Here is an 18,559-nt window from a genome sequence, read left to right as displayed (position 1 = left end):
TCAGCTAACTCTCAGTAATGCCTCTATATTGCTGCCTGAAAGATTAGCATGGTTTCTGGTCTATTCTTTAATGGTCTACACGTCGATAAATGTCAAGAGTTTTCTGCAGAGTCCTATGGTAGGCACTCAGCTGGGGTCAACGGGGTAGAGGCTGTATGTTTTTCTTCTGGATGCCAGAAATGCTGGCTGGCCTTGTAGAGAAAAAGAAAATTATAGAGTTGCTCAGGAACAAACACGAGAGAAAAAATAGAAGCCAACACATGTGGTAAGAAGTGGTCTATGTGTGTTATTTGTATAATGAATACTCTAAAGAGCAGGGCCTTGTTGTAGGTTCTTTAGAGCCCTTGCAGATGAAGGTGCTTCATGCATATTCAGCAGATGCAAGAAGGAGGTCAACCAGCCTCCGAAGGTCACGCAGCTACTCAGGGGCAGCCCTAGAACTAATACCTCTTTCTGTTCTCTTTCCACCTCACTCTGGGTCCTCTTGCTTTGCACATACAGCATGATAATGATTGTAATAGCCTGCCCGGTGTACTGGTAACAGTACTAGTAGTGCAAATTCCCAGGAGTGGCAGAAGAAAGACGAAAATGCTGGCCTCCTGGATCTTGGTACATGTGGAATCCCATGTGGTTTCCTCAAAGCAGTAAATGCTGAATATTTTACTTGTAGAGATGTATGTTACAGGCAGTGTGGCTTCATGGGAATAAGATTAGCTCTTTTATATAGCCCCTGAGGATCGCATCCTCCTATGCCCAAACCATCTATTCAGGTCATTGAAAAGTAGTTGTTTGTCCCTTTGAGCTGGGTCCCCTTGGTGCTAAGGAAAGGCATGCAGACCAAGGTTGGAAAATTCAAGTCCAAACCACCTCCCTCGACACGCATTCCTCATGAGCAGCAAGTCACATAGCAGAAATGCAGGAAGATGTTCACCAAAATCATATACAGAAATGTTCATAGCAAAGATATCATGTCAGCCCCACACTAGAAACACCCAAAATGACCACCAGCGGTAGGATGGGTGAATTGTGGTATATTCATAGGATCAATGCTATTCAATAGTAAGAATAAGAAAACAATCAGTGTACATCCCAGCACAGGTGAAACTCACAAATACAGCAGTGAGTATAAGAAGAAGACAGACACGAAAGCAGCATTATATTAGTCCATTTTTACAATAAATTTATTTTTTATTTTTTATTCCTTGGTACTGGGGATTGAACCCAGGGGGACTTTAACCACTGAGCCATATCCCCAACCCTTTTTTATCTTGAGACAGCATCCAGCTAAGTGCTAAAGGTCTTGCTAAGTCATTGAGGCTGGCCTCGAACTTACAATCCTCCTGCCTCAGCCTCTAGAGTTGCTGGGATTGCAGGCATGTGCCACCGTGCCAGGTTGAAGCCCTTTCTATGAAGTACAAAAGCAGACTTAACCAGTATACATTGTTAAAAGTTAGGCTAATCATACCCCTGGTCAAGGGAGGGTGATGACCAGAGGGGCACCAGGAGCTGTTATAGACCTATGGAAGCTGTTACGTGGATTGTGTTCACTTTGTACAAATCCACCCACCTGTGTACTTGAACTTTGCACACTTTCCTGTTTGCACGTTGTTTTTCAACACAAAGTTGAGTTTTGGGAAACAACCCTGCCTTCCCCAACTCCCAGGATATATAATCAAGTGTCCTTCCCCCATCTCACGTCCCCATCTCTTTTGTCCTCTCTCGTTCTAGCAGTTGCAGCAGTCTCATCTCCCCCGGCAACACCTCCAGCAACAGCGGAACCCATACCCTGTGCAGCAAGTCAATCAGTTTCAAGGTGAGGCCGTTCTGCACCTCTTCTGCCTTATCCTTCTCAGTGGCAAAGTGTAGGGAATGAGTGGCCAGTGGCGTTGCCTTACAGTCTGTATTTGTGTCTAGAGAGTCTCCCAAATATTTAGCAGCTGGCAGGAGAAGAGTACCACGCATTCAGAATGGATTCCTGGAGGCCCCTATTGTGCTAGGAATAATCATTTTAGTCACTGGGTCACAGAGAGCCCAGGGGGAATGGGGTGGTGGTGGAAGGGAAGACTCAGGCAGCTGTCTTTTGGCAAAGGAACAGCGTCTCTCACTAGTTTAGCAACCAGTAAGGACATACCAGTGCCTACTGGCCCAGTATCAGCATTTTTTATGTCTAGATGGTCATGTTAGTGACCACAGGGCCCAAAATCCTGGGCTGTATCTTTCTTGCTAATCCCAACAGGTGAGGTGACCAAAGCCCTCACTTCCAACAACCCAGTGGAAGAATCTGGCTTGAAACAAACACTAGTCTATGCCGAACGTAGAAGAAAGGTAGAGCCTTGAGGCTAAGTGAATTGTGCCAAACCTGCTGCCAGTTGCAAAAATCCTGAATTGTGGGCACACTGTATGCCAGCGTAGCCACCTCATGTAAATGCAGAAGGCCCACTCGAATATCAAGCCCTCCCAGTCTCCAAGAGAGAGCCCTGGAGAGTCTCGTATGGCTGAAGGAAGAGCCTAGGACCCTTCCCAATCTTACCCACAAGAGTTTTCAGGGGGCCACAGAAACCCTAATTCTCACCCTCTGCCTGTTTAGTGGGATCCAGATCAGTGTTCTAACCCCTAGATGTTACCGACCCTTTAAGAATCTGCTGGAAGCATGTTATTTGCAGGAAAATGGATGGAAGAGTCCCTTCATTTGTCTCATTGTGACAAGTGAAATAAACCAAACTCAGAAAGTCAAGGGTCATATGAAATTGTATTTCTATAGGGTGTGCATGTACAAATATGTAACAACAGATCTCAACATTATATACAACTGTAACACACCAGTTTTTAAAAAAATGGGGGGGGGGGAAAGAATCTGTTGGAAGCTACAGAGCCTCTGCACAGAAGTATGCATATATGTAAATATATGCAAACTCTGACATCATTGCACATGTGTGACACTCGGGAATTTGATCAATAGACTAGGTGAACAATTTATGACCTAGGGTAGCACTTCTCAGTCTTTGGGTTATAACAGATGATTAAAATGATTTAGTGAGTCATAACTCACATGTTTTAAATGAAATACAATAGAAATTATCAGGGAATATCAGAAATGTTAGTTTCTTTTATAAAACCCATGTATATATATACTGGATCACCCACTATGACTTGTGGCTTAATGAATGTGAAAACCACCAGCAGTTACTGATAGATCTTGTTGAAGAGTGCTTGTCAAAACACTAGGCCTTGAATAACTCCTACTCCTTTGCACCCCTGGACCATTTATATGACCCTAGACCCCTTTGGACTTGACCCAGGGAAAGACAAAAGGAATTGACCTGTGCACAGGTGGACTGATCAGTGCCAGTATTCTTTGAAGAAGTACTGTTTCAAGTTTCACCACTGGAGAAGACTGGGGGAGAGTCACTGTGACATAAAGTCTTTGTCACAGATACAGAGCCCTCCTTTTCACCTGAGTTCTCAAACTTGAGCCTGCAACAGAGTCACCGGCAGAGCTTATTAAAGCACAGACAACTGGACCCCATTAACAGGGTTTCTGACTCAGTAGGTCCAGCCTGGGGCCTGAGAGTTTGCATTTCTAACAGGTTCTCAGGAGTTGCCAATCCAGCTGGCTAGGGGAGCACACTTTGAGAATTTCTGCTTTAAAAACATAAATGCCGATATACCAACCACAGAGTCCCTTGAATTTTCTAGGTTCATAACTCACTTTTTGAAATAAAGGATCCACCAGAGTTGAATAATTCCTCTGTGTTATAGGACGTAGATATGTATTTATATGACTCTTCTGAATGCTTTGAGTCTAGGTTAAAAGTTAGTAGGGCCCCTGAGCTGATTGGTCTGAGATATAATAATTTTTTTGCTATGTTCAGTATTTTCCAGGATCCCTAAATAGTGTGATGTTATGCTCCTGGGAATATGGTAAATTGATAGATAATAAATACAGTCCTCAGAGAGAAGCTCTATTAGGAATTACTTGCATGGTTATTACACCATGCTCGTAACCACCACGCAGTGTAAAGGTCTTAATGACCATCCTTTTTCCTGTTGAGTTCCTTGCCTCTGAGTGATAATCCATACCAAATGCTTCTTTTTCACAAATATAGAATTGTGAATGAAAATAAAACATAGAACCTTTTAGGGAAAAAACTTCATATTGCCATCTCTGTTTGAATATGGAAGATTTTCGCTGACATTGTGATGTTAACCAACAGACAAGAAAATTAATGTGACTATAGTGTCCCACAATAATATCTGTTTTATACAAAAAAGAAAAAGAAAAAGTAGTCTGTTTAACGCACTTAGTAATCGGGTAAAGACAATTAATTCTTTGGATGCATTTGAATTTTTTTCCTTTGTATGTTTAAAATAACGGAAGGCATAAAACTGGGCTAATAGAAAGCTTTATATTTCGTTTAAGTTGAAAATATTGTGCTGATTGCTGATATTTAAATGCTTTTCTAAAAAATAAGAATTGCATCTAGATGGTGCTGTCATTTATGCTAAGTAAAAGTAATAGTTGGCTCTGAATAATGTTTCACTACCTGTTAAAGGGCATTTCAACATTTCTGCCTTCTAAAGAAAGGAACCTATTTCCCATTCACAAAATTAGTCCAGAGTATACTCGGTCCTTCAACATCCATTATAAATATAAAACTAAAATGTCCAAATTATGAAAGTCCTTTAATCTGTTTCCAGCCATCATCTCCATCAGTCTGTTTATATAATCTGAGTCTATCCAATCAGCAATATTTTTCCCTTAAATTTTTTGTAAACAACTCAATAACTCATTTCACGATCTGATTGGCCATGCAGTCGATACAAATTCAGTGGTGAAGGTCACAAAACTTTATAACAAGATTACAAGTTGAAGGAGATACTACCATCCAGTGTTTGACCAAGAGGGTTTGATTTTTTTCCAAAAATCACTTGGATATAATTAATCTTTAAAAAAAAAATTGAAATACTTCTAGGGATTTAAGTTTCTAGATCTTTCAGTTTCCCCTCAGTACTGTTTCATTTTTCAGTGTTGCCTCATATTGATCAGAAGCCACAAAAACTTAAGTCATAATCAAAATTCCCATAATTTTATTTCTTAAAGAAAGGAAGAAAATATGGAGATGTATTTGCTGCCCAGAAATCAATAACCCCCATCAGGAAGACAAAAACATGCTTCAGTTATCTGCCAGGGTGCCAGGCTTAACAAGGTTAGACTGTTCTCAGCTGGTTTCTCATCACAGTTCCAGATGGGATCAAATTTGCTTATAATATCGATCAGCTCCTGTGCTGCATCTTCTTTAAATGTCCAGGAAAAAGAACTATTTTTCTTTTTCCCATAGACTTAATCATTAGCAGAGCCATAGAAAAAATCTATTTTTGTGCTCCTCCCAGCCCTTTACAACATTGACTGGTGTTCCACAGGTGACATTTCCATTCACTTGGCTGGTCTGGAAATGTTATGGGAATCAGAAAGAAGGGCTTCATTCAAATGCCTAATTGAAGTTGAATGACTTGGTGCTAATAGATATTCTGGCCAACATTTAAACAGCGTCATTAGAACTGTTGGTTGGTGATCTGCAGAGAGAAGTTCACAGTCACTGCAGATTGGAAAGGGTAGACTTTGCTACAAAGTTCATTGCCAAGTGGCAAGTAACAAGATGATTTCTTTTTCTAGCTCTAGAAGATGATCAGTTTGAACTGACATGTATGAGTCAGAGAATCCAGAGCATGTGGAAATCTACAGGATGGATCTAAAAAATGTCCCATTTGTCAAAATAGCTACTGGGCAGAAGCGATGACATCCGACCTCTCAAATCCTACTCCAGTCTCCAGGGAAATCAACCTAATGGTTTCCATTGATAGCATTCGCTACTGAGCCACATTCCACTTCACAAATAGAATGTGCAGCGTGATCAGACATTTCCTCTTAATTTAGCTGGAGAGATGAATTCCCCCCTCACCTTCAAAGAAAATGGTATCCTGTTGGGTTGATGGCATCATATCCAGAAGAGTGAGAGAGAGTTTGCTTCTGAAATGCACACCTGTAATCCCACTGACTCAGGAGGCTGAGACAGGAGGAGTGCAAGTTTAAGACCGGCTTCAGCAACTTAGAGAGGCCCTAAGCAACTTAGTGAGACCCTATTTCAAAATTTAAAAAAAGGCTGGGGATGTGACTCAGTGGTTAAGTACCCCTGGGTTCAATTCCCAGTACAAAAAGTAGCGGAAATTTGGGTGACTTTAATTTTTGTCTTTGTGCTCTTCAATAATTTCCAAATTTTGCATAATCAGCATATGTTATAATTAGAAAAAATAATAATCATTTTTATTAAAGATATATTATCAGAGTAAATCCTTTCATATTAAGGATTTTGTCATTTCCAAAGGAAATTCCAGCGACTTGTCACAGTATAATGTTTATGGAGGAGAGTGAGTGATGAGTGTCCTGTGTTTTCCTGCAGGCTCACCCCAGGATATAGCAGCCGTGAGAAGCCAGGCAGCCCTCCAGAGCATGCGAACGTCACGGTTGATGGCACAGAACGCAGGCATGATGGGAATGGGGCCCTCCCAGAACCCAGGGACGATGGCCACAGCTGCGGCCCAGTCAGAGATGGGACTGGCCCCTTACAGCACCACACCTACCAGCCAGCCAGGAATGTACAGTATGAGCACAGGAATGACCCAAATGTTGCAGCACCCAAACCAAAGTGGCATGAGCATCACACACAACCAAGCCCAGGGGCCGAGGCAGCCTGCCTCTGGCCAAGGGGTCGGCATGGTGAGTGGCTTTGGTCAGAGCATGCTGGTGAACTCAGCCCTGACCCAGCAGCACCAGCAGATGAAAGGCCCAGTGGGCCAGGCCTTACCAAGGCCCCAAGCCCCTCCAAGACTTCAGAGCATCATGGGAACTGTCCAACAAGGAGCACAAAGCTGGCAACAGAGGAGCTTGCAGGGAATGCCCGGAAGGACTAGTGGAGAACTGGGCCCGTTCAACAATGGCGCCAGCTACCCACTTCAAGCCGGCCAACCCAGACTGACCAAGCAGCACTTCCCCCAGGGACTGAGCCAGTCGGTTATGGACGCTAACACTGGCACAGTGAGAACCCTCAACCCGGCTGCCATGGGTCGGCAGATGATGCCGCCACTCCCGGGGCAGCAGGGCACCAGCCAGGCGAGGCCTATGGTCATGTCTGGGCTGAACCAGGGTGTCCCTGGCATGCCAGCCTTCAGCCAGCCCCCAGCGCAGCAGCAGATGCCCAGTGGCAGCTTTGCCCCCAGCAGCCAGAGTCAAGCCTATGAGCGGAACCCTCCTCAGGACATGCCATACAATTACAGCGAAGGCGCTGGGGCTTCCTTCCCTGGACTCCCGGACAGTGCAGACCTAGTGGACTCCATCATCAAAAGCGGGCCAGGGGATGAGTGGATGCAAGAGCTTGATGAATTATTTGGTAACCCCTAGTCAAGAGGGGTCCCGGGAGCCACAGCTACAGTGGTACAAGCTTACCACATGGAAAAGAAACAGGATGTTGACCCGTCCTTGTTTTTTTGTTTTTTTGACCCACGTAAACTGAGCAAAACTACAGCTGGCTGATGGTGGAAGATCCAGGTGTCCACCATGGCCCAGTGGGGCTTCGTTCAGCTGGTTTTCACACAGCAATCGAGCTGAGACGCCATGCCGACCCCTGCTGTAAAAGAGGAGATGGGGAGGGCAGGCGGGGAAGACGAAGGAAGTGAAGCCCCTCTGCTCAGCGCCCCCTGTGATCGCCCGACCCAGCAAGAGCTGCTCCAGCCCAGAGGGACTGGACTGTGGCCAGAGGTGAGGTACCGCCAGCCCTCCTGCTCCAGGTCCAGGGACTACAGCTTAGGAGACACACGAGACAGAGCCTCAGCCAGGGAGAGTCCCACAGAGGCTGCTAGCCACCGCACAGGCAGGTGCAGGTCAGAAACGCTCCAGTCTCTGAGTGGGAAGAGAAGCGCCTTCCAGACACGCTCCTGTATTTGCAGAACAGGCAGGAAGAACAGGGACTGATCCCAAAGGATCGTGCAGGCCTGTCTTCTGTCCCTGCCCACAAACCTCAGGCCAGCTGAGATTGAAAAGGGCCTTCCGGCAGTCCTAAGGAGCTGCCCCATGCCAATCACCACTCCAGATTGAGCGGAGTCTTTGGGGGTCAATACAATAATAGACATGCAGGTGGCTCTCATCTGCTCCTGGTGACCACAGGGTGGAGGGACCCCTGCTGGACTGTGTGGGTCAGCCAGCCCTCCTCCTTCACCCCTGCCTCTGGACCCCCTCACTGCACCCCAGCCTGCCTTTGCTTCTCCTTAAAGACCATCCAAGAAGAGGTGAAGCTTTGGAGCAAAGTCAGAATAAATGCAAAACTGAGACAATGCCTGGGAGGCCAAGGGGACACTGGAGACTCTTTCTCCCACTTGCATAGAGTGGAACGAATGTCTGCTTGGAACGGAGTGCGCTGCGCTGATATTTGGGTGTGGGTTTACATGAGCTACACGTCTGATACTTCTGATACCCCCAGAGAGGAGTGGCCTGGAGAGCACCAGTTCTGACTCTCTTGGTGAGAATCCCAGGGTTGTCATTCTAAAATTGGCCTTGCACAACATCTTTCTCATCATCAAACACCAATATAAAACCCCAGAGATGGAGGAGCAGAAAAATCAATAGCTCCACCTTCCAGATTTGGATAGTGAACTGGGGGAGGTTCCTTCCTAAGGGCAAGATGATCCACTTCGGGAATTCTGTGCAGGTGTCCTCGGATGTTCTCAGCTCCACCCTAAGTGACACCTCCATGTCTGTTGGTCTGCCTCCCCTCCCATGGAGGCAAAGTGGCACAAGTTGAATGGACTTTCCTCCTGTCCCTGGTCCCCTCGTGTCCTACTTGATGGCTCCCTTCTGTGCACCAACATACAACTCAGCACAGGAGTTCAGAACCCATGGAGGCCGCACTGGCCGAAGGCGAGTTCCAGGGGAAAGCTGGGCAGAGGACTGTGCGGAGGAGGCAGGCAGGCATCGCCCTTGACTTGCTCTGCATCTGCCAGGAGTCTAGACCTGCTCAGCCAAGGGCAGGAGGGGAGGCCAGAGGCACCTGGCTGATGGAAGGTGGTGGCAGGGTGATGTAAACTTCCTGAATGGGGAGGGAAGCTGAGAGGAAACAGATGAAAACCAAAAAGTAGAAAACAAATGCGAAGACACAGATTCATAATTATTACCCTTTCCTGCAAGGTTCAGGAAATGAATATATAAGCAATGAGGAGGAGCTGGAGGAGGCTGATGGAGAGGGGGAGGCTCCATCATCTCCTCAAAGCTTCCTCCAGCCGCTCAGTCCTGGGACCAACAAATAGAGAGGTAGATTTTAATAAGGTTGTTTTGTTTTGTTTTTACTACGGTGCTGATGTATATGTAATGTCTAAAAAAAAAGTTATTTGTACATAAGTTTTTACAATACTGCAGATATCACTGGGTCTACTATCTGTAAAAAAAATATATACATATAAATATATATATACTGTTTGTTTAAAATAGAGTATTTTTATTTCATTCCTTCACTCATCATCACAACAGTGGTATTGCACTTCAGATTACATCTAATGACTAATTTGTACTGTATGACCTATGGCAACTGGCTCCATTTGATTCAGATTTTTCTAGTTTTCTGTTTTTACTTTGTACATTGAGCATTGCTTATTTCCTTTTAAGAGATGTACAGGACTCTGAAATGTAGAAATGAGGTGATGTTGACATACCACTTTTAAAGAAAAACAAAACAAAACAAAACAAAAATAAATGATCATTATCTGAATCAATCCCAAGTAGAGTTCATTTTGGGATTCTCCCTGGATCTCCAGCATTAAAATAAGTGGACGAATTATGCCTGGGTTTTAATTGACTAACTGCCGTTCTTTTCTCAAAATTTGGATGTCACGATTTAGAGATTTGTTTAACAATAGACATCAATCATTCCTGCCCTTTTTAATCCAACCTCACAACTGAAACTTTCTAAATTTGCTGGTGTACTCTGGAGGGTATGACCAAGGGAAGGGAGAAGTCTCCTTGGCAGGGGACATCTTGGGGTCCATTTATCCATTCAGTACCATAGCAATTCAATTTCCAGCTGGCACATTCAGAGCACTCGGAAAATGGAGAATAAAAATTTGGCAGCGGGGGCAAGAATCAAGAAATAAAGCAGGCATGGTGGCACACACCTATAATCCCAGCTACTCAGGAGGCTAAGGCAAGAGGATCGCAAGTTCAAGGCCAAGTCTGGGCCACTTAGCAAGATCCAATCTCAAAAAATAAAAAGGTCTGAGGATGTAGCTCAGTAGAAGAGCACCTCTGGGTTCAATCTCAGTACTGCATGAACACAAAATTAATCAATATGTTAGCGGGGATTAATATAGGGGTCTCACTCCACTACCGGGGACACTATCAGTAACATCCCCGCCCTCCTCGAGTTCTTATTTCTACAGCCCACATAACATCTCTCAAAGCCACAGCCCAGCCTGGCTTTGCCTGCACCCACCCCCAGAATTGAAAATGCTTACAAGTTTGTAAGTGACTTTATCCAGTGCCTCACTGTACAGGATAGGAAAGGAGTTAACATGCTGGACACACTCTGAGACACTAGGTGTGCTCCAGAGCTCCCTGCAGGGTCAGCAGAGGTGGGGACTTGGCTACCCGCTTGCTTGGTTTCTTCCTCTGCTCAGTCCTTTCTCCCCACTCCCTTTCCTTTCCCCTTCTGCAAGCAGTTTATTAATAAGTTATATGCATGTGAATCCATTTCTCCCTTTCTAGAAGACCTGTCCTAAGTCTCCCATCAAACTTTAAAAAGCATAGTGAAACAATATATTTCAAAACTGTTTGGGGGGAGTGGAAAAAATAGACCACAGAACAAAGTCATCATCAGAAATGGACCCAAAACAAAGGTGTTCTTGTCCCTACCAACACCACCATTGTTACACCTAATGCGAGTCACATGAATTGCCTGATACCCTCTTCTCCATATTCACATGGTCCCAGGGCCTCACGTGGGTCTTTCACAGCTGATTCTCTCTAACAGGATGTTTGCTCAAACAACTCACACTATCTTTTGGTTTTGTTGCCTCTTAAGACTCTATTCATAGAAACTCTCATTGTGACATTGACTCTTTTTAGGTAGTGAATCTGATTTCTAAATAAAATTTGACAAAATTCTAATATACTAAAAAATGTATGTACAACTGTCAAATCTATCAGAAACTCTCATCTCTTTGGCCAGTACATCTGCTCCATGTAGCCAAATCTAATAGGAGTTAAAATAGTCAAGAGGTAGCTTGGTGACCATGGAATTAGAATAAAGGAAACAAACTCTAAGATGCAAAGTTTTGATAGGCTTGTACACTCACTATTTCCACGTCGTTTATCCAAAAGTGTGTGTGTGTGTGTGTGCGTGCGTGTGTGTGTGTGTGTGTGCGTGCGTGTGTGTGTATACATCTGTGCATGGTTTACACTGCCCAAAAGGAATTTAAGTGAAAAATAGGACTTCCTTAAACATACTATAGTATAAGATACGGAAGGTATTTTTTATTCCCACTTGTAAAGGACATGATCATGCAGTAATGATGCTATCGAGTCAAGAATCTGTGCCCTCTCTTCCTTCATTGTCTTCCAAGTATTTAAAAAAAAAAAAATATGTCCCAATTCAAGTCACCATCATAACTGATAAAAAGCTATGAATTGCTGGAGTAGCATGGCCAGCAAGTGACAGGACAGGACAGGGTGGCCTGGCCCTGGAGTCTTCACTGCTCGTCCAAAACCAAGCAGGCAAGGAGCGGGAAGGCAGGGCTAACACCCCAGGGCCCCACTGCAGACCTGCACTGCGTGTGTCTGGATATTCAAACTGCTATTTGGGACCGGGAGCTTGCTATGTCTTCCTGCCCTACTGATCTGGAAACACTAGTATTTAGATGCCAGTTTTTCTGGAAAAACTGACGGAGGGCTCTTCTCCTAATGTTAAGATGTTTTATGACACTTTCCCAAGGTCTTTGTGAGCTATGAGGTAGAAACGTTCCCATTTTATAAAAGAGGAAACTCCACCTGCGTGTTGCCAGTGACGGCCGCTCAGGCTCAGGGTAGCCACCTGGGTTCTGCTGACATGCTTTGTCACGCCCTAAACCCCAGATGTGCAGCAGAACCCAATCCAGGTTCTACAGCTGATGATAGGACCCTGTTTCCTCTACCCAGGGCCAAGAAGAGTTACTCAGCATCCAATTCCTCGGTGGTTCCTTAAGATGATACCTTTTTTCTTTTTCCTTTTTTCTTTATGAAGTACATTTTCATAGTCGGTGTGACCTGTGCTGTTAGTTGCTGGCTCTCTTCTGTGGCTACTCTGTGTTTGCCTGACTTCTCCCCTTACAGCCACCCCATGCTTCCAAGCCACCAGAGCAGGAGGCTCGGTTGCCTTAGCAATATTTGTCGGGAACTTTCCATCAAGACAGAGGCTGTCTCAGAGGCAGGCTATGTCAGCGATCCACAGAAAGCCCAGCCCACAGGTCAGGCTGCTGTGTCCCCACAAAAACAATCGTGACTTCAACATGCACTTCCAAAACTAGAGCTTGATACATGTCCACTGAGGACATGGATAGACCCACCCAGAAAATTCCACCCTGAAATAAACAGGAAATATATTCTCTAAAGGATGTGTTCCCACAAAGCCATTCCAAGAAAAACAAAATAAAGACTTTTCTTTTTATTTATTTAACAAATGACACCATGTGGAGGCAGCTTTTGTAGGAATGAAAGGGAAGAGAAGAAGCTAGAAGGGCCGCCTCAGGTTCTTGGTAATATGGAGGTCCAGGTACTCTTCCAGACAGCAGTTTGCAATCCCCAGGCTGCTGAGAACAGTCGACAGAGACAACGTCCTCAGACTCAGCTCCAAACCACTCATCCTGCAGGGGGGACAGGGAAAGGAGTGACCACCTGGGCCACTCTGAGGAAGCTGGGAGCCTTGCCACGTTGTCAACGCTGCCCAGAACACTTGTATTTTTGCCATTTGAAATTTTTGCTTTGTCACATAAACTAAAGGAGATGCCCAGCCACAGAGGTCAGTTCAGATGCCCAGCCACAGAGGTCAGTTCACTCCTTTGATCACTCAAAGGATTATGGAGACTGGACAAGATGATCTCCCTGCATTTTACAGAGAGGATGCAGAACTATTGCAAGGACTGGGAACGTCTGCATGCAGAGCAGCTTCAGGCCTCCATCTCCCCCTGTTACGCCTCTGTGTGGACTGCAAGACCCGGCCTCGGGCCACATGGATGACTCTGGTGCTCTTGATAGCTCTCAGGATCAGGAAAGGAACTCAGGCTTCTCTGCTGCACCTTGCATAAATACAACATGATTGGATTTTCCTTACCTTTTTTCAGTAGCTTCTGAATATCCCCAGAAGTACTTGTGACGGCCATATATGTACACCAGTCCCAAAATAGCGGCAAAAACTGTGAAAGAGAAAAAAGAAAGAACACTGCAGTAGTTTTTTAAAATAAGATATGGAGACAGAGAAAATATTTACAAAATGTGTATGTGAAAAAAATATACAATTCAATAATAAAAGAAAAACAACTTTGGGGCTGGGGTTGTGGCTACAGCGGTAGAGCGCTTGCCTAGCATGTGTGGGGCACTAGGTTTGATCCTCAGCACCACATAAAAATAAAATTAAGGTATTGTGTCCAACTACAACTAAAAAACAAAATATTAGGAAAAAAACAACTTTTTAAATAGTCAAAATATTTGAATAGACAGTTCATAGGAAGACAAACCAAAATGCCAATAATCACATGAAAATGTTTTACCAAGATTCGACAGTAGGAGACTGCCCCTTAAAACTACAACGAGGGCCAGGCATGGTGGTGCACACCTGTAATCCCAGCAGCTTGGGAGGCTGAGGCAGAAGGATCACAAGTTCTAGGCCAGCCTCAACAACTTAGTGAGACTCTATGTGACTTAGTGAGACTTGGTCTCAAAATCAAAAATAAAAAGGAATTGGGATGTGGTTCAGTGGTCAAGCACCCCTGGGTTCAATCCTTGGTACCAAAAAAAAAAAAAACTACAATGACATACCACATAGCTCTATGAGTTTTGACAAATGTACAATTCCAACTACATTAAGTTACGGAGTGGGCAAAACAAAATTTATTATGTTACTTGGTGTTCTGATTTGGATGTAAGGTGTCCACCAAAAGCTCACATGCGAGACAATGCAAGAAGGTTCAGAGGAGAAATGATTGGGTTGTGAGAGTCTTAACCCGATCAGTGAATTAGTCCCCTGATAGAGATTAACTGAGTGGTAACTGAAGTGGTGGAGGAGATGGGAGTTTGGGTGTGGCTTTGGGGTATATATTTGTATCTGGCAAGTGGAGACCTCTCTCTATGCTTCCTGATCATCATCTGAGCTGCTTCCCTCCACTACCCTCTTCCATCTTGAGCTCCAAGGTATGGAGCCGGGTATCTATGGATTGAGACCTCTGAAACCATGAGCACCCAAATAAATTCTTTCTCCTCTACAATTGATCTGGTCAGGTCTGTTAGTTGCAGGAGTGCAAAAGATTCTGCACTCACCAGAATGGTGAAAATTTTAAAAGAACAATACAAAGCGGTGAGGGTGTGGGAGCAACTGGAATCCTCATACAGTTTTGTTAGGAACGCAAAATGCTATAGCCCTTTTGGGAAAAGTTCTGGTAGTTTCTTAAAAAACTAGACATATTATTGACCCAGTAATTCCATTCCTATGTATTTACCCAAGAGAAATGAAAGCATGTGCCCATAAAAACTTGTACAAGAATGTTCATGGCAGCTTTATTTGCAATTAGCCAAAAGAATCGATAACCAGCTGTGGTAGAGGCACCTAGTGGACAGTTAGTCAGCAGGGAAAAGACACCGCTACTCACAACAGCATGGCGACCTCAAGAACATTCTGCTGTGGGAGTAGAGCATTACAATGTACATGCTGCACAATTCCAGCTACATGAAGGTTTGGCGTGTGCAAAACCAAAAGATAAAAAAGTCAGAACAGTGTTTGCATCCGGAAGGGAGTGAAAACAGGCAGGGCTGGGAGCACCAGCAGCAAACTTCCATGTTCTGTCCCTCGATAAGGGTTAGGCTCACAGAGACTTGTACACCTTTCAAAACTCATCAAACACTCAAGGTCTGTGAATTTTGCTACATGTGAATTTTAGCTCAAAAGAAGGAGGAGGGGGGGGGAGGAGGAGGAGGAATTTCAATATGATATCTGGCTATCCTGATGGATGCGAATATCTGCGTCCTCCCTGTGAAGGCCCCTCCCAGATGCAAGCCACCAGAGCCCTCTCATCAACGTCCATGTGTGGGACTGTGATATGCTGGATGGAATTAGGTTTGCTACTTTCACTTGCTCATAAAGATTTTTTTTTTATTTCTACTGTATTCCAAGTGTTATTCTAAGGACTGGGTAAGCAGCTCCCTGCCTTTAGAGGATTTTTTTTAATATTTATTTTTTGGTTGTAGTTGGACACAATACCTTTATTTTATTTATTTATTTTTATGTGCTGCTAAGGATCGAACCCAGGGCCTCGTACATGCTAGGTGAGCGCTTTACTGCTGAGCCACGACCCCAGCCCCTAGAGGGTTTGTATTCTATCAGCAAAGTCAGACAGCAAACAAAAGAATGGAGGAGAAAATCCCAGATTTGAAACAGCTGTGAAGAAACTGAAAGGGAAGGACAGAGAGGAGCTAGAGGAGGCCACCTTCAGAAAGGGCCCTGAGGTGAGGGCGCTGGTCTGCGGATGCTGAAGGATGAGAAGAGGGGACCCAGCAAAGGGCTGGTGACAGAGATGCCTGGTGTCTGAGGAACTTGAAGGGTTCTACCCTAACCAGTGAATGATTCCCATAAAGCTAAAGAAAATGACGAGGAGCAGCTAATGGGCAGCTGACTTTGGAAGAAAAAGAATGAAAAGAAAATCATAAGATACCCAAGAAGCCCTTTCCTGCCATGCCGTGGGCCTCATTCTGCCCATCACAGGGACACGCAAAGGGTCAAATGGCTGAGACAGAATCCCATTATCAAAAGGCGCTTTTCTTATTAGTGATTAATATGCCCTCATGTGAGGGGAACAGCCACTTCCATTCATGTCGTTAAGGGACAAAAGCATGAGTTGGAATAAAGTTAAAGAGCCTTTCTCTAAAGGTCATTTGATCTGAAATTCCTTAGTTGACAGTAAAAATTACAAGAGAGAGATGGATGGGGTTTCCTCTGGAAGCAGCTGGATTTGGGTTTCATTCTTAGTAATCAAGTGCAGATATAAATGAGGCCATAAAAGTCACCAGAAATCAAAGGGATTGAATTTCTCCAACCAAGGTGGCCCATGCTGGTCAGACTCCCTACTGAGTGGATTGGCAGTTTGGATAAAGCCCGGAGCTCACCAGGGATCCCAGAGTCAAAGAACAGGGGATGTTTGTAGAACTGCTATCTATAAACAGTAGCACTATTTTGGGGGGGATCCTTCTAAAAAGGTACATAGGTTTGTAGGACAAATAAATGTCAACATCCCCTCCTAGGGCTATTTTCCCTCTATTGGGTAAAAGTCAAGTTAGACAAATTACTTAGCTTCTCCGTTCCTCAGTTTCCTCATCTGTAAAGTAGAAATTAGTTATAGACTCTATATCATGTGAAGGTTGTAAATCCTAGAAATCTTATACATGAGACTTAACACTTAAAAATAATGCCTAGTGGGGGCTGGAGTTATAGCTCAGCGGTAGAGCGCTTGCCTCGCACTTGTGAGGTACTGGGTTCGATCCTCAGCACCACATTAAAGATAAATAAATAAATAAATAAATAAAGATATTTTTTAAATAATAATAATAATAATGCCTAGCATAGTAAGTGTTCCATAAATGTTAACTATAATTATTCAGGTGACTATTTAATTCTAATAATTTAATTCTAATTAAATTCTTGGATTTGAAGACAAAAAGTTCACGTTCTTTTCATCCTCTAGTGCCCAGCATATAGTTTGTTCCAATATTTTTTTAATTATTGAATTAAATCACAAGGGTCAAATTTGGCAAATCTACCACACATATTTATGCAGACATGGCTTATTTTGCTTAAGATCATTTTCAGGATCAATAATTGTAATTATTGTAATTATTTTTAAGCACCATATTCACTAGAACAGAGTTGACTTGTATTTCCTGAGTACCTTCATTGAAGTACCATCCCGCCATCCACAATGTAATCAAGAACACAGGATAAAGCTCCACACAGTTTTGCCTGCAGGGAAAAAATGAAAACAGGGGTTGATGTGTGGGAAACCGTGCAATTATATATTGATTCTTCATTGTAGGTAAAAATTCAGTCTATCCTAACAAAGGTAATACAAATGCAGAAAGAACTTAAGTGATCCTTCCGTTTAAAATGAATCTTCCAAGGTGGGCCTCAGACATGTTTAAACCTCAAGAAGGGCCCAAATCATTCTCTTACACAGAAGCTTCCACTAATAGATATGAGTTATGGCTCTTTTCAACATGATAGTTCTGCTGAGCCTAAAGATCATTCTGTATCTTAGCTAAATCCCAAAGGTCACTTAATTCATATTAAACAAATTTCTTCTCAAAAATTCCTTCACATCCATTACTTTCCACCTAGTGACTTGGAACACTAAAAGGTGGTCTTTAAGTAATTCCCCTTGCTGGGCACAATGATGCCCATCTGTAATCCAGCAACTCAGGAGGCTAAGGCAGGAAGATCACAAGTTCAAGGCTAGCCTCAGCAACTTAGGGAGACACTGCCTCCAAATAAAAATTTAAAAGGGCTGGGGATGTAGCTCAGTGACCCTGTGTGCTCTGTGTGCCCCATGATAACTCCACCTCTGTAAGCTGTCAATACACCCCTGGGCTCAATCCCCAATTACAAAAATAATAATTATTATCATAATTATTATTCTCCTAAAACTTCCTGAAGTAAACATATCTAATTTCCATTTATGAAGGAAGAAACTCAGGAGAGCCCAGGCTGACTGATGGCATTGCAGAGAATTAAAAGTAGAGAGTGTCTATCTCTAGATTCCAAAACTGTGTCCTACTGTCTGCTCAAACCTTCTTTATTCATAGAAGACTCAGATGGAAAATTTGCTGCTATTTTAAGTAAATGGGCATAGTAATAATTCCTCTGAACCTAACAAAGAGAAAAAAAGATGACTCCTACTCATCCTCCTCCCTGAGCTCCACCCGCAAGGGATCTTGGTTAGGTTGGCTGAGCTCTTTGCGGACACCACCACAAGCAGGAAGAACTTCATGGTAACAGGTAGAGGGTGCCACGGTAGATTCTGGTGGAAGAGTCACAGTCAGTCACAGGATTATTCACAACTGACCCCACATCCCTCCTTAAATAAGCCTCATGGCTCGATACTCAAGGTGATGGGTAATTGATCCAGAAATAGTTGATGCCCCAGTCACCATGAGCTATCTTTTTTATTTCTTAAAAGAAGGGAGGAAGGAAGGAAGGAAGGAAGGAAGGAAGGAAGGAAGGAAGGAAGG

At 43.8% G+C, this 18,559-nt stretch overlaps 2 protein-coding genes across 4 annotated transcripts in view; one reads left to right on the top strand and one right to left on the bottom strand.

Moving 5' to 3' along the window:
• Positions 1–10,882, top strand: part of Maml3 (mastermind like transcriptional coactivator 3) — a 394,119-nt gene extending 383,237 nt beyond the window's left edge. Inside the window, exons 4-5 of one of the 2 annotated variants that reach the window (XM_048812083.1) lie at positions 1,732–1,813; positions 6,459–10,882. In XM_048812083.1, the coding sequence (XP_048668040.1) occupies positions 1,732–1,813; positions 6,459–7,456 (1,080 nt within the window). In that variant the 3' untranslated portion in view covers positions 7,457–10,882. Of the gene's footprint in view, positions 1–1,728; positions 1,814–6,458 lie in introns of both variants that reach the window. The other variant, XM_015479054.2, reaches the window with a different exon arrangement.
• A 1,907-nt stretch (positions 10,883–12,789) lies between these two features.
• Positions 12,790–18,559, bottom strand: part of Mgst2 (microsomal glutathione S-transferase 2) — a 23,312-nt gene continuing 17,542 nt past the window's right edge. The window contains exons 1-4 of one of the 2 annotated variants that reach the window (XM_048812551.1): positions 18,228–18,345; positions 17,224–17,294; positions 13,404–13,485; positions 12,790–12,936 (exon numbers count right to left, since the gene is read on the bottom strand). In XM_048812551.1, coding sequence (XP_048668508.1) covers positions 12,804–12,936; positions 13,404–13,485; positions 17,224–17,248 — 240 coding nt within the window. In that variant the 5' untranslated portion in view covers positions 17,249–17,294; positions 18,228–18,345 and the 3' untranslated portion in view covers positions 12,790–12,803. Of the gene's footprint in view, positions 12,937–13,403; positions 13,486–17,223; positions 17,295–18,227; positions 18,346–18,559 lie in introns of those variants that run through there. The other variant, XM_015478956.2, reaches the window with a different exon arrangement.

Source organism: Marmota marmota, unplaced genomic scaffold (genome assembly GCF_001458135.2).
Source record: "Marmota marmota marmota unplaced genomic scaffold, marMar, whole genome shotgun sequence".
Classification (NCBI taxonomy): Eukaryota; Metazoa; Chordata; class Mammalia; order Rodentia; family Sciuridae; genus Marmota; species Marmota marmota.
This window is presented reverse-complemented; position numbering and strand designations above follow the sequence as displayed.